The sequence below is a fragment of the Schistocerca nitens genome, chromosome 5 (assembly GCF_023898315.1).
Source record: "Schistocerca nitens isolate TAMUIC-IGC-003100 chromosome 5, iqSchNite1.1, whole genome shotgun sequence".
In the NCBI taxonomy this organism is placed as follows: domain Eukaryota; kingdom Metazoa; phylum Arthropoda; class Insecta; order Orthoptera; family Acrididae; genus Schistocerca; species Schistocerca nitens.
Window position 1 is genome coordinate 351,417,110 of NC_064618.1, and position 15,028 is coordinate 351,432,137.

The following is a 15,028-nucleotide window of genomic DNA, read 5'->3' on the forward strand; positions in this document are numbered from 1 at the left end:
AATTTTTCAAGAGAGTCTGACATTCGGCGTGCACTGAACACTGATGTCTATAGCAATAAAAATAAATCACCGAATATTGCCAAGCACTTTACATAAATTTGGGGTCGCAAGCTAATATTTATGAAATTTTTTAAGTTTGAGTGACATTTGTGAAACAGTTGTCGGTATACAACCACATAAGATCGTGAAAATGAATCAGTAATGCGGAAATAATTTCAGCTAATTCCTTTAATAAACAATTAAAACCACACTTCTAAATTTTATTTCATTATTTTAACAACATTCCGAATATTTGAATGTAGCTTGTCGAAACAGGTAATTGACATTTACAGCGGGTTTCTCTCGATTTATTTTAAGCAACTGAAAACATTATACACATTATACACATTTTAAATCCAACTTATATTAGGATGTGTCTCGACTAACTTGATGAAATTTTGTCAGCCATGGAAGAGTTGCTCGTCTTCTCTTTTATCCAGTCCACGTAATAAGAAACTTCTGTGAAAACTCCTGGTGATCCTTTAGAAGCGCAAGGTTTCCTGGACCATGAGACTATTCCGATTTGATAGCCATTTGCTATCAGAGGGCTCCCAGAATCTCCCTGCAAAAGACATTACAATAATCAAGAAGTTGCATGAACAGCAGTAGTGCAATGCGATTAAAGGAGCAAGTCTGCGATTCAGAAATTGTGTGAATACTGCAAGAAGGACGAGGAGAATGGGTTTCAATTTTAATTACATTGTAGTGTATTAAAAAAGTACAGTCATCAGCGGTACCATTATAGAAGGGACGCAGGGTTAGTTCTAGAGGAATGACGGATAAGTACGAACAATGCTTCTTTTGGAGAAAGTCTTTCAAAAATTATCTGAAGTAATTTATTGAGAACACAAAGAATTAGAGAGAAATCGCCCCGTAATTGTACCCCTTTCTTCTTGAACTTATGCTAATGAGCCAAACCATTATGCCAAAATGCTTAATAGGGTGTCATTCCTCCTTTGGAATGCAACGCAGCTGTTATTCTGCGTGAGAAGAATTCTATGAGTTCCTGCTAAGATTCTGGAGGTATGCGGGACCAGATGTCTAGACACAGATCAGGCAATCCCCATTAAGAAGGGGCCAAGGTCTTGCGGGCGTCCCAGATGTGCTCCGTCGTGATAAGATGAGGCGAATTTGACGGTCTAGACTTAAAAGCGAATTCACTATCATGCCATTCAAACCACTGTAGAACGATTCTGGTTTGTGACACGCACTGTTATCCTTCTGGAATACGCCATCATCGTCGGAGAAGACATCAAACATGAATGGACACAGGTAGTCCTCAATAATGCTTACGTAGTCCACAACTGTCGTGATGCCATAGATTGGTACAGTTGGTCACACAAAAGCAGATGGATGTCCCCCATAGCACAATACTGCCTCTGCCTCCCGACGTCCGTGGTGGTGTGCACGTTCGAGCGGATATTCGCCTGGATGACGGAGTATACGGACACGACTGGCGTAACAGGGAACATCATCAGACTACCTGATACGTTTCCACTGATCCACTATGATATCTCGATGATCCAGAGCCCACTACAGTCATAATTGGTCATGTCAGTGGGTCATCATGGGGGAGCGCAGGTGTCGCCTACCTCATATTCAACAACATGAGATGAACAGTTTGCTCTGAAGTATCTGCGTCAGTATGGTACTCTATCCTCAGATCTGTCTTAAAGCTACACTTATTCTGCTTTACAGAGCGGTCAAGCCTCTAATCTCCATGTCCCGTGATGATGATGCTGACGATGATGATACTTGGTTTGTGGGCTCAACTGTGTGGTTGTCAGCGCCCGTACGTATTCCCAATCATGGTCCAGTCACGCCACTTTTCCCGAATGATGATGAAATGATAAGGACAACACAAATACCCAGTTCCCGGGTGGAGAAAATCCAGAGGCAGCAACGCTAGGCGCTAGACCACGTATGCGGACTCCAGTGATGAGGCTTATCCTGTGATCGCTTATTCGTGGCTTCACTGTCCTTCAGTCACTTCTCGTAGATAGTACCACAGCAGCACCTGAGCAGCAGACCAGATTGGCCGATTCCGAAATGCCCGTTCAAAGTTGTCGACCCATAACAACCTGTCATACACCAAAGTCGCTTATTTCAGTGCATTTTCCTATGTGCAGCACGTGTCGTCGCTAGAATGATTCTCCATTCGTCTCTGCTCCGCTTATGTACGTCCATTACCACGTCACGTTTCTGCCGCTGCACCAGGTGGCATTTAGTTTCTCGGGTGGGCAGTTTTCTTAATGTTTTGGCTTATCAATGTTTTTCCAAAATCTCGTTTCCAAAGTCAGTTTAATCGTTAATTTCTGCTTCAATAGTGTACTTAACTTTATCATACTTTACTGACAAAATCATCTTTGATAATAAATTTTCTCTTGAAGGAGTCTTATGAATGTAGAATACGCTATGTGATCAAAGGTATCCGGACGCCTGACTGAAAAGGGCTTACAAGTTCGTCGGTAATGCTGGGATTCAGTATGGTGTTGGCCTACCCTTATCCTTGATGACCTTCGACTCTCGCAAGCATACGTTCAGTCAGGTGCTAGAATGTTTCTTTTGGAATGGCAGCCCATTCTTCACGGAGTGCTGCACTGAGGAGAGGTATCGTTGTCAGCCGGTGAGGTCTGGCACGAAGTCGGCGTTCCAAAACATCCAGAAGGTGTTCTGTAGGATTCAGGTCAGGACTCTGCGCAAGCCAGGGATGTTATTGTTGTGTAACCACTCCGCCACAGGCCGTGCATTATGAACAGGTGCTCGATAGTGCTGAAAGACACAATCGCCATCCCCGAAATGATGTTCAACAGCGGGAAGCAATAAGATGCTTAAAACATCAATGTAGGCCTGTACTGTGATAGTGCCACGCAAAACAACAAGGAGTGCAAGCCCCCTTCATGAAAAACACGACCAGGCCATAACACCACCTCCTTCGAATTGGCAGTACACACGCTGGCAGATGACGTTCACTGGGCATTTCCCATACCCACACCCTGCCATCGGATCGCCATATTGTGTACCGTGATTCGTCACTCCACACAACGTTATTCCACTGTTCAATCGTCAAATGTTTACGCTCCTTGCCCCAAGCGAGGTATCGTTTGGCATTTACTGGCGTGATGTGTGGCTTATGAGCAGCCGCTCGACAATGAACTCCAAGTTTCCTCTACTCCTGCCTAACTGTCATAGTACTTGCAGTGGATCCTTATGCAGTTTGGAATTCCTGTGTGTTGATCTGGATAGATGTCTGCCTATTACACTTACGACCCTCTTCAACGGTGGGCGGTCTCTGTCACTCAACAGACGAGGTCGGCCTGTCCGCTTTTGTGCTGTACGTGTTACCCTCACGTTTCTTCTTCACTACCACATCGGAAAGAGTGGACCTATGGATGAGTGTGGACATCTCGTGTACAGACGTATGACGCAAGTGGCACATCACCTGACCACGCACGAAGTCCGTGACGTCCGGAAGCGCCCCATTCTGCTCTCACGATGTCCAATGACTATTGAGGTCACTGATATGGAGTATCTGACAGTAGGTGGCAGCACAATGCACCTAATATGAAAAATGTATGTTGTTGGTTTTGTACGGATACTTTTGATCTCATAGTGTGTGACTGGGTTGTCAAAGCAGTTGCCCGTACAGAATAACTCGTAAATAGCAACCACAGAAGGTGTAGTCCGCTTCATTGCTGCTATCGGTTACTTTCTGAGAACCTAATCAGATGGTCTGGGGTCAACATATAAAACGATAACTAAACAAGTGTGATTGAATGGGATTATGGTATGGCATTATTGACTGGAGATTTCCTCTGCTCGACTGACTTATGAAAATATTTATATCTGATATCATTTAAGAGACTTGCGCGTCGATGAAGATGAGATAAAATCATTGGTACAACACAAACATGCAGTCCCCGACTAAGAAAATCTCCTACCTGGGACCGCGCTATCTAGAAGCAATACCGCTAACCACTAGACCACGAGCTGCGAAGACTTTTATGAAGACACAAAACAAACACACTCTCTTTAAATTTACGTAGAACTATTAATTTTTTTCAGCGGTTGCTTTGTAGTTTAAGTCACTTATTATATGTGTTCTTCTTCCTGTTATATTGACTTTCAATCTGCTCAATCACGTTAGGTATACCACGTCTTATATCACAAATTTATCGATTACCTACGGATTGTACTGCAATCAAAAGTAGACAGTCACTGGAAACATTCTTGCTTGTTTGTTTAACCTAATTTTAATTTTTCCAGATATGTTTCAACACAATTTGTTTTGAAGTGTTGGCTACACGTGAGCGTGTCAGTGTAAAGTTTGACAGTAGTGACAGCATTGGAGTAACTGATGTTTTATATGTTGGGCAGCAGGACACCTGATGTAAAAAGATACCCAATAGTGTCAATAGGGCACTCTAATATACAAGGTCAGAGAGCAAGTTTATTCGTTCGATATCTTGAGCCATTACCGAAATATTTGTGGTGACAAGGTCGCACTGTATTGATATGTTTCCAAGGATAAATGTAAGATTTATTAGTTTCCGTAGTAGAACACGGTGATATAACACGCTCCATTAAGTCTGGGAGACATCATATACAACTACAGCTAGTTAATTCCTAATCCATAGACCGTATTCATTATGTATCTTATGAAGTTGAACGTGTCAACAGAAAAGGAATTGCTGAAAAAACTAAAAAAAAAAGAAGAAAAACTATATGCCTGGATGATGGCCGTTTAAAATTTATAATTTATTATTTATTTCTGTTCAAGAATTCCTCTATGGCATAGAATGGTTCTCAAGAGCAAATTATTTTAATAAGCAGCAGTCACAACACCGTTGCTGCCTAGTCATCGCTTAACTCGCCACAAACGGTCTTGATGACTAAGGAATACTACATACCGAGTGTCTATCTCGTCGAAAATCCAACCATAAGTTTGTTTGTAGCAGTGTAGGGAAATAGTACCAACCAAGAAGTCACCGGAATGCGTGGAATATTTCTACATTTCCCAAATGATTTCGAAAACTCTGAAAATACTAAGAGAGTCACTGTTTAATGCCAGGTGTGCCGCATAATGTTGTAGGAGAACTCGATGGAAGGATAAGTAGATGACTCACGTTACACTGGCCTCTGCCGCCCTCTGGCAGTCCGGCGCAGATGTTGGACGGCAGCGGCTGGTAGTCGTAGTCCGAGTACGCCTGCTGGCAGTCCTCGTCTGACCACACCACGATGTCAGCTTTCTGCAGGGCGTTTGTGTAAGGATACGCCTGCAACAGGTAATGAGTTCCTTACCTCTCAGCTCCCACCTACACAGAGATTTACGTGAGCTACACGTTATCTGTTTTTCAACTAAGCTCTCTTTCTCTCTCTCTCTCTCTCTCTCTCTCTCTCTCTCTCACACACACACACACACACACACACACACACACACACACACACACATATATATATATATATATATATATATATATATATATATATATATATTCCTGGAAATGGAAAAAAGAACACATTGACACCGGTGTGTCAGACCCACCATACTTGCTCCGGACACTGCGAGAGGGCTGTACAAGCAATGATCACACGCACGGCACAGCGGACACACCAGGAACTGCGGTGTTGGCCGTCGAATGGCGCTAGCTGCGCAGCATTTGTGCACCGCCGCCGTCAGTGTCAGCCAGTTTGCCGTGGCATACGGAGCTCCATCGCAGTCTTTAACACTGGTAGCATGCCGCGACAGCGTGGACGTGAACCGTATGTGCAGTTGACGGACTTTGAGCGAGGGCGTATAGTGGGCATGCGGGAGGCCGGGTGGACGTACCGCCGAATTGCTCAACACGTGGGGCGTGAGGTCTCCACAGTACATCGATGTTGTCGCCAGTGGTCGGCGGAAGGTGCACGTGCCCGTCGACCTGGGACCGGACCGCAGCGACGCAAGGATGCACGCCAAGACCGTAGGATCCTACGCAGTGCCGTAGGGGACCGCACCGCCACTTCCCAGCAAATTAGGGACACTGTTGCTCCTGGGGTATCGGCGAGGACCATTCGCAACCGTCTCCATGAAGCTGGGCTACGGTCCCGCACACCGTTAGGCCGTCTTCCACTCACGCCCCAACATCGTGCAGCCCGCCTCCAGTGGTGTTGCGACAGGCGTGAATGGAGGGACGAATGGAGACGTGTCGTCTTCAGCGATGAGAGTCGCTTCTGCCTTGGTGCCAATGATGGTCGTATGCGTGTTTGGCGCCGTGCAGGTGAGCGCCACAATCAGGACTGCATACGACCGAGGCACACAGGGCCAACACCCGGCATCATGGTGTGGGGAGCGATCTCCTACACTGGCCGTACACCACTGGTGATCGTCGAGGGGACACTGAATAGTGCACGGTACATCCAAACCGTCATCGAACCCATCGTTCTACCATTCCTAGACCGGCAAGGGAACTTGCTGTTCCAACAGGACAATGCACGTCCGCATGTATCCCGTGCCACCCAACGTGCTCTAGAAGGTGTAAGTCAACTACCCCGGCCAGCAAGATCTCCGGATCTGTCCCCCATTGAGCATGTTTGGGACTGGATGAAGCGTCGTCTCACGCGGTCTGCACGTCCAGCACGAACGCTGGTCCAACTGAGGCGCCAGGCGTAAATGGCATGGCAAGCCGTTCCACAGGACTACATCCAGCATCTCTACGATCGTCTCCATGGGAGAATAGCAGCCTGCATTGCTGCGAAAGGTGGATATACACTGTACTAGTGCCGACATTGTGCATGCTCTGTTGCCTGTGGCTATGTGTCTGTGGTTCTGTCAGTGTGATCATGTGATGTATCTGACCCCAGGAATGTGTCAATAAAGTTTCCCCTTCCTGGGACAATGAATTCACGGTGTTCTTATTTCCATTTCCAGGAGTATATATATATATATATATATATATATATATATATATATATATATATATATATATATATATATATATGTGCGCGTGCGAGCGCGCACATTTGTGTTCTGATGTACACAGGCACTATAGAAATGTCACGCTTTCTCAGAATACACAAGCAAACGCCTTACTGCTTATTCTGTGAGGTCTCGGGATTGCAGCCGGATCATGTTGACTTATTGCCACAATATTTCGGATGGGTACCGTTCAGCCATCTTCACGATCTTCAGGCCAGTGTCTGCCACTGGAGACTGATTCCTTTTCTTTTCTTTTTTCTTTTTTTTTGCTGGTTGTGGTACAGCGTCACCGGTGTAGATCTGTCTTAGTATCTTCGTGGCGGAGTAATGTTTTTCTGTCTTACAATAACTTCATTGTACTGGACGTAGAAGGTGTGGCGGTAGGACTTGAAGTCCAAGACCATCCTCCGACGGTGTAAGTTCAAGGTTACTGATAAGATTTGACACTACTGCAAAGGTAATTAGAGTCGTGGTCGCACCAAGGAGTTCACAGAATGAGTGGCCGGATTAAAACACGCATTACTTGTGCCCATACCTTGGCTATCGTTAGCCTCGGTCCAAATCCGTAAGAGGAACAGCGCGGTGGTGCTGGCACGGGGAGTCGTGGAGCCAAAGTGTTGCAATCCACTGACCACGTTGCACAGGGGGTCGACTTATAGGCCCCTTGACTTCTCTCGAATGGACGCTTTTAGAGGGACAATGTTGGTCTCCTCGTGTAGAGTAAAAGTCCTTGTGAGTGGAAGAGCATGCACTCAGTGTAAGCACCTTATTCTGCAGGCGCTGGAGAGTCCGCATATGAGGGGCACTAAACATGGCCCACGCAGAGGAGCCAAAGGTGAGGGAAGGGTGAAAAACCGTGTGTTAAAGTCGGAGCTTGGTGTCCCAGGGCAGTTTCCTGCTGTTGAAGAGCGTGCACAACGCTTTTACAGACTTCTGTCCCTTATAAGTGACGTATTTCGCATGTCGATGGAAGAGCACTTTTTTATTCATCTGGACTCCTGGGTTATTGGTATCTGCGGACTACGGTACCAGAATGCCCACAGTCGTGATGTTGTTGCGGAGGGTAGGGCGCCATTTGGTGAAGTAGTTTTGACGGCATTGAGGGTCATCTTGTTTGAACGATATGAGGTGACTGTTGCGTCCTCCTGTCTCTGGAGACCAGGGATGAGCTAGTCAGTGTTGCATCCAATCGTATACAGCGCAGTATCGTCGTCGTATTGCATCAACTGGCAGTGAGGGATGACTGGCATGTCATTAACACAAATGTTAAAGAGGATGGGAGACAACACAGTGCCTTGAGGGGTACATGTGATATATGCTCGAGCGTTTTCCCTGCTGAGTAACCAAGAAGGTGGCGTCACGGAAGATATCATCTACGACCTTGATAGAGGTGTCGGGGATAGTCGTCTGTGTCAGCATTTTGTACACGATATTGTCCTGCCAATTCCTGAAATAAGCATTTTGCAAGTCCAAGAAAACCGCTGGCGTCTACATAGTGGAGTTAAAGTCATTGCTGATGTGTTCTGTGACCCTAAGAACTTGTAGTTCGGCCATAAGGAGGGCATTGAAACTGAACTGTTCCGGTTGAATCGTCTCAGCCGCCAGAGGCTGGGAAATTCTTTGCAGGATCAAAGATTCTTGGACCTTCGCCAGGCATTCAGAAGGCTAACGGGCCTGTTGTAGGTTGGGATTGTAGGATCCTTTGAGGGCTTGGAGGTGGTAGTTAGTTTTGCCTGCTTCCGCTGTGGGGGGAAACGGCTTGCGAGGGAGCTGACGGAGGTGTTCATTTAAGATGTTGTCTGAACTGGGAGCCAGCTGCCCGTGCTTCCGCCGGAGGATCCTATGGCCGGCCGCGGTGGCCGAGCGGTTCTAGGCGCTTCAGTCCAGAACAGCGCGACTGCTACGGTCGCAGGTTCGAACCCTGCCTCGGGCGTGGATGTGTGTGGTGGTCTTGGGTTAGTTAGGTTTAAGTAGTTCTATGTTCTAGGGGACTGATGACCTCAGATGTTAAGTCCCATAGTGCTCAGAGCCATTTGATCCATTTTTGAGGATCCTATGGACATCTTCGTGAGATGTAATATGAGGTGTAGTAAGAGATGATCAGTGCCTGAGAGCAGCAGCAGCTGCCAGAATATCATTCGATCCTGAAGTTTATCAGGCGTAAGGTCATGGACGAGCAGTTGATTCTGAGGCTCAGATGCATCGGCCAGGGTTTCCACCATACTGAGGGTATCGTAAATTCAGCCATTCACCATGTGGGTGGGATGGTTGGTCCTCACTGCGGAGTGCCTCAGAGCTCAAACAACAGTCCATCTTGACTTATGTTGGAGGAGGCGGACATCTCGTCCTCCATTGGCTCCGTTTTCCAACCAGCGAGGCGGTGGCAGAATTCACGTTGGAAACGCCTCATGCGATGCTTATCCAAAGGGTCATGAAACTTTTTCCACTACCTGTGATAGGGTTCTTCTGAGTTTTCAGTTCAAGCAATGATGGAGGAAAGTCATCCAATGACGTTAAAGCCATAGATACAATGGAAGTAGAGCACTTAATTACTTTCTGCATTTTCGGGATTAGATAAATCAACAGCGTTAACCGGACTGGCAGCAGTTGTCACATCGAGATTTTGCTGGTGGTGTCGTTAGGACCCTGGCAGATTTGTTCCGGAGACTGCTAGTGTCTCATTATCGACATCAGTAATCGCAAACAAAGCCATGTACAAGGAATATCGTAACTGACATATTTAAATAAGAGAATGAAATCCAAAAACGGGGTGTAGTCAAACAAACTTTCACTGTTTGATGTCGACCGACTTCTTTTAGTATTCGCTGACTCATTTCTTTGGACGTTGTATTTTACATGTTTCTCCTGTCATTTGGCAGTTGATGGTTGGAGTGCTGACAACACAGTTAGAGGTGCTTCTGGCATTCATTTAATGGTTATTATTTGAGTTGTACCTTCTGGTATTCATTGTTTTTATGTCGTTCTGTAGACAGTCTGCGTAAACCAGTTATTTTGGAGACTGATGAAGCATATATATGGATCGCGATAACCCCTTCAGCATCAACCAAGGCGAGTACTTCAGCGTTATCGGTGTTTTCGTACGCATTTGGCGTGTGAGTGGGGAGGGCTTTTCAGTATTGACGTTTGCTTTCTCGATAATGCATCGTGATTGTTCGGGTCTCTGCTTGTTCTGATATTAATGGCACAGCATTTTTAATTGTGGGTTGATGGGTGTCTATTACAATCTGTCTTGTGCCTGTGCGGTTACGATAACTCTCTTTTTTCTCCCTTCTTCACCCCTCCTTCCGCCCACTACCTATTAAAAGTCACTTTTCCGTCCTTTCTTGGCGGCCAAAGCATTCTCTAGGTACATGCCTCTTACCCACTCACACTGATAGTTGGTTGTTTCATGATAAATTGTTACTGGAGTTAGTTTGGGTTATCTGCTCACGCTGCCATTGGTCTCCAGTTAGACGATTGGTGATGGAACAGTGTGTGTTAGTACTAGGATTATAACTATACATCTTTAAATGTCTCCTTCTTATTAACATAAAATTATCGTAGCCGTAGGTGACGCATTTAGTGGTTATGCACCTGTTTTCAAGTTTCAAAAATGGTTCAAATGGCTCTGAGCACTATGGGACTTAACAGCTATGGTCATCAGTCCCCTAGAACTTAGAACTACTTAAACCTAACTAACCTAAGGACATCACACAACACCCAGTCATCACGAGGCAGAGAAAATCCCTGACCCCGCCGGGAATCGAACCCGGGAACCCGGGCGTGGGAAGCGAGAACTCTACCGCACGACCACGAACTGCGGACTTTTCAAGTTTATATAGGTCTCCATGTACCCTCATTCACGTTCCAATGGACAGAACTTTGGCATTGCCAGGGTTTTTGTTGTAATAGTGGATGTATTGTCAACTTGTAGATTGCTGTTATATGTTCATAGTCTTACATCAAACACAAGTATTGGACTTAATTTCGATTTAATTATTGGCATGTTGTGTGGCGTCCTCACTGATCAAGTGGTAATGTGATTTGTCTGTTAGACGATATATATATGGCCAGTATGGTTCTTTTGAATCGTGATTGCATGGATGTAATGGTATTTAGTTTTGATGCGACTGAAAGACCAAGGTGAGTACTGTTTACAGTACATTTCCTCATAAGTATATGCAGTTTAAATTTCATTGCATTTATTGTGTGTTCACTTGTGTTTAATACATATGAGTACCTTTTGAGCTGTTTACTGGTCAGGAATCTAGCTGACGTGAACGCTGCTGTCATTGGCCACTAGTTAAGTGCTTGGTGGTAGAACTGTGTCAGTTGGCCCTAGAATTATAACTAGATATCTTTGAATGTCTCCTTCTCTTTAACATATAATTAGTTTAATTATATGTGACACATTTAGTGGGTATGTACCTGTCTTCAATTTTACATGGATTTACACTTCCCTCACTTAAGTTCCGCTAGATACGACTTGTGGCATTGCCAGTGTTTTTGTTGTAATAGTGTATGTATTGCCAACTTATAGACTTCTGTCACGCATTTATAGTCTTACATTTAACAGACATATTAGATTTACTTATGATTTAATTACTGGCACGTTATATGGCCTCCTCACTGGTCAGTTAATAATGTGGTTTGTCTTTTAACGATATGTATGGCCGGTATGTTCCATTGGAAATTTAAATTCCTGGATGTAATGACTTTTGCTTTTAATGTGGTGGAAAGGCCATGGTGTGTACCGGTTACAGTACATTTATTCGTAAGCATATGTTATTTTAGATGTCATTTTATTTCTTTGTGTTCATTTGTGTTTAATACACAGGAGTACTTTTTGAGTGGTTTACTAGTCAGAAAGCTTTTGTAATATTTCATATTTATATATTGTTGAGTCATATTATGGTGCACTGCATCCTCGCAGGCTACTTAGTGTACTTGTGTGTGATTGATTCATAGGAGTACATAACATATGGATGTATTCGCACGTGAATGTAGTTCACCATAAACAGTTTCTTGTGGAGATTTCTCACATGTTCTACAAACGTTATGGTCTGAGGTACTATATTTTGTACTCTGATATGTCTTGGAGCCGCGCGGAGTGGCCGCGAGGTAAGAGGCGCCATGTCACGAATTGTGCGGCCCCTCCCGACGGAGGTTCGAGTCTTCCCTCGGGCATGGGTGTGTGTGTTGTCCTTAGCGTAAGTTAGTTTAAGTAGTGTGTAAGTCTAGGAACCGATGACCTCAGCAGTTTTGCCCCTTTGGAAGTCACACACATTTGAACATTTTTGAACATGTCTTGGACATTCATTTTATGCAATGACGTAGGTATGCCCCTCAACTGTTTACAACTCAGCATTTTATACTTTGACACGACGCATAGATCATGTTTTTTCGCTTTACTTGTTTCTGAGGTGGTTGTCTCCTTCAAATATTTATCATTTTATAGAGTTGTTTTGTCTTTCAGTAGGTTATTTCAGGGTAGTGTGGATAATGTATGTCCGACTGGCTAATAAAAATCATAGAACGATTGTTTAATGAAGTTATTAATAAGTAACATAATTGTACAATGATTGCGTGGAAATTCGTTACGGTATACCTTAGGTAAGTGCCAATGGATGTATCTTTGTTCTATCAAATGATTATTGTAAATTCACTTGTATAGTCTTGTCCTTGATTCTCATTCTGTTTTTAATCTGTCTTTGTGTTGCACGGTTGATAAGTTGATAACGCTGTCATCACTGTTTAGTGACGCAGGCCTGAAGACGGCGCACTGAAGTGCTGAAACTGGTAGCTACACAATAAATAAGATCATAAGGGCGGTTGTAGGCGTTTCATTTTCTTACGATAGTGAACGGCCGTGGTCCCCAAGAACTCCAGTCAAAAGAACGGACATACATAAACTTGTACATTGCGTTTGGTACTACTGTCTTACTGTATATGTAGAGTTATTCGATAGGTTATGTTCCGCCTGCTGTTAGTAGGGGGTTCTTAGCCAAATCTTGGGGTTTACTGCTTAGCTCCACGTGGCGATTACTTGTTTACCCCTCGTCCAAATCTACGGTCGCAGGTTCAAATCCTGCCTCGGGCATGGGTGTGTGTGATGTCCTTAGGTTAGTTAGGTTTAAGTAGTTCTAAGTTGTAGAGGACTTATGACCTAAGATGCTGAGTCCCATAGTGCTCAGAGCCAGCCCTCGTCCAAATGGTGCGAGTTTTGTACAGTTTGTGGTTGGCAGTCGAACTTCTCCTCGTTTACTATATTTAGATTTTGGCTACCTTACAAATGTAATTACAGTTAAATTAATACAATGGAATGGATACCCTTAGCTGCATGCAGACGTTGATATACGTCAACGGGGACAGTTGGAAATGTGTGCCCCGGCCGGGACTCGAACCCGGGATCTCCTGCTTACATGGCAGACGCTGTATCCATCTGAGCCGCCGAGGACACAGAGGATAGTGCGACTGCAGGGAATTAGCTTTGGCACGCCTCCTGTGAGACCCAAATTCCCAGCTTACTATCCCACACTATATTCGTAGGGCCCCTGCACATTACACTCATTACTCGCGGCTTTACCGATTCCCGTAAGAATTTGGGCACTGTTTGTGCATCCGCACAGAAGATGCTCAAATGGTCGGTGAGCCTTAACTATATAAAGGGTGTCCCAGCTATCTTGTCCACCCAAAATATCTCTGGAACAATAACAGCTATTCGAAAACGACTTTCACCGGTACCAATGTAGGGCTGGGGCCAATGAATGTACATATTTGGAAACATTCTAAAAAGAAAACATTTGTGTTTTTTAACACAAACTTATGTTTTTTAAATGGACCTCCTATATTTTTTCTTCAGCAATCCATAGCATGACAAAGCACATACACAATGGCGTTGATTGCATCGCAATATTCCCATTACATCCCGAGATATTGAGACTCAAAGTTGACGCTTGAAACACCCGACATGCGCTGCTAGCGCACGTCCTGAGGCTCAGGCTTGAACCCCATGCTGCCCGTAATCGCGCAGCAGACCGTATTATTCGTTTCGGGCCTCTTGATAAGTATGGAAATGTGATTACGCATGTCAATGACATCGCGATTACGGGCAGCATGGGGTTCACGCCTGAGCCTCAGGACATGCGCTAGCAGTGCATGTCGCGTGTTCAAGTGTCAAGTTCGCGTCGTAATATCTCGGGATGTAATGGGAATATTGCGATGTAATCAACGCCATTGTGTATGTGCTTTGTCATGCTATGGATTGCTGAAGAAAAAATACAGGAGGTCCATTTAAAAAAACATAAGTTTGTGTTAAAAAACACATATGCTTTCGTTTTAGAATGTGGACAAGATAGCTGGGACACCCTGTATATATGAAGATGGTATCTGCTCTTTCAGACATGTCCGAAAGAACAGATATCATCTTCATATATACCTAACAAATTTAATTAATCTCATTCCATTAACTCATTGAAAAATTATTTACTTGTTTTCCTTAATGCTGTAATTTTGACTATCGTGCGGCGACGAAGTAGAGGCCTGGACCAATTCCTGTACAAAATTCTGTATTTCTCAGTTAATTAGGCTAACACTTGTGTTTCTTCTCGTGGAACTTGGATGAAATCTGCGTGGTTGATTGAGGAGGCGAGGTGTCCGAATTGAGCCAAGCCCGTGTCCGACCAACGGCCAGCCGGGTGCAGATGTCCCCGCACCACGTAATCTTTCTGAGCGGACTACGCCTTGCCAAGACGGGGTTGTGTAGCATGTCGATGTACTGATTTGTGTCTCAATCACTGCGGGCCTACTACGGGTCTCCTTTTAAATTTTTTTCTAGCTCGTCTTAATTATTGAGGTGTTAACCGGCAAATTTACTAATTAAGTAATTACTATATTTATTTACTTAGATGTGTTTTTGGAAGGGTGAGTCGGCCAACTGAATGGTTATTAATCTTACTCGTTAAATACACTGTTGGTATTTGGACTGGCCAAACAGTAGGAGGTTTAAGATCTGTCATTGAAGACGCAATA

The 15,028-nt window shown here is 44.5% G+C and overlaps 1 protein-coding gene across 1 annotated transcript in view; it reads right to left on the reverse strand.

Annotated features, from left to right (window-relative positions):
• Positions 1-210: 210 nt before the first annotated feature.
• The window catches only part of LOC126259966 (trypsin-1-like), a 62,075-nt gene continuing 47,257 nt past the window's right edge, over positions 211-15,028 (reverse strand). Inside the window, exons 6-7 of the mRNA XM_049957080.1 lie at positions 5,166-5,315; positions 211-601 (exon numbers count right to left, since the gene is read on the reverse strand). Coding sequence (XP_049813037.1) covers positions 422-601; positions 5,166-5,315 — 330 coding nt within the window. The 3' untranslated portion in view covers positions 211-421. The remainder of the gene's footprint in view (positions 602-5,165; positions 5,316-15,028) is intronic.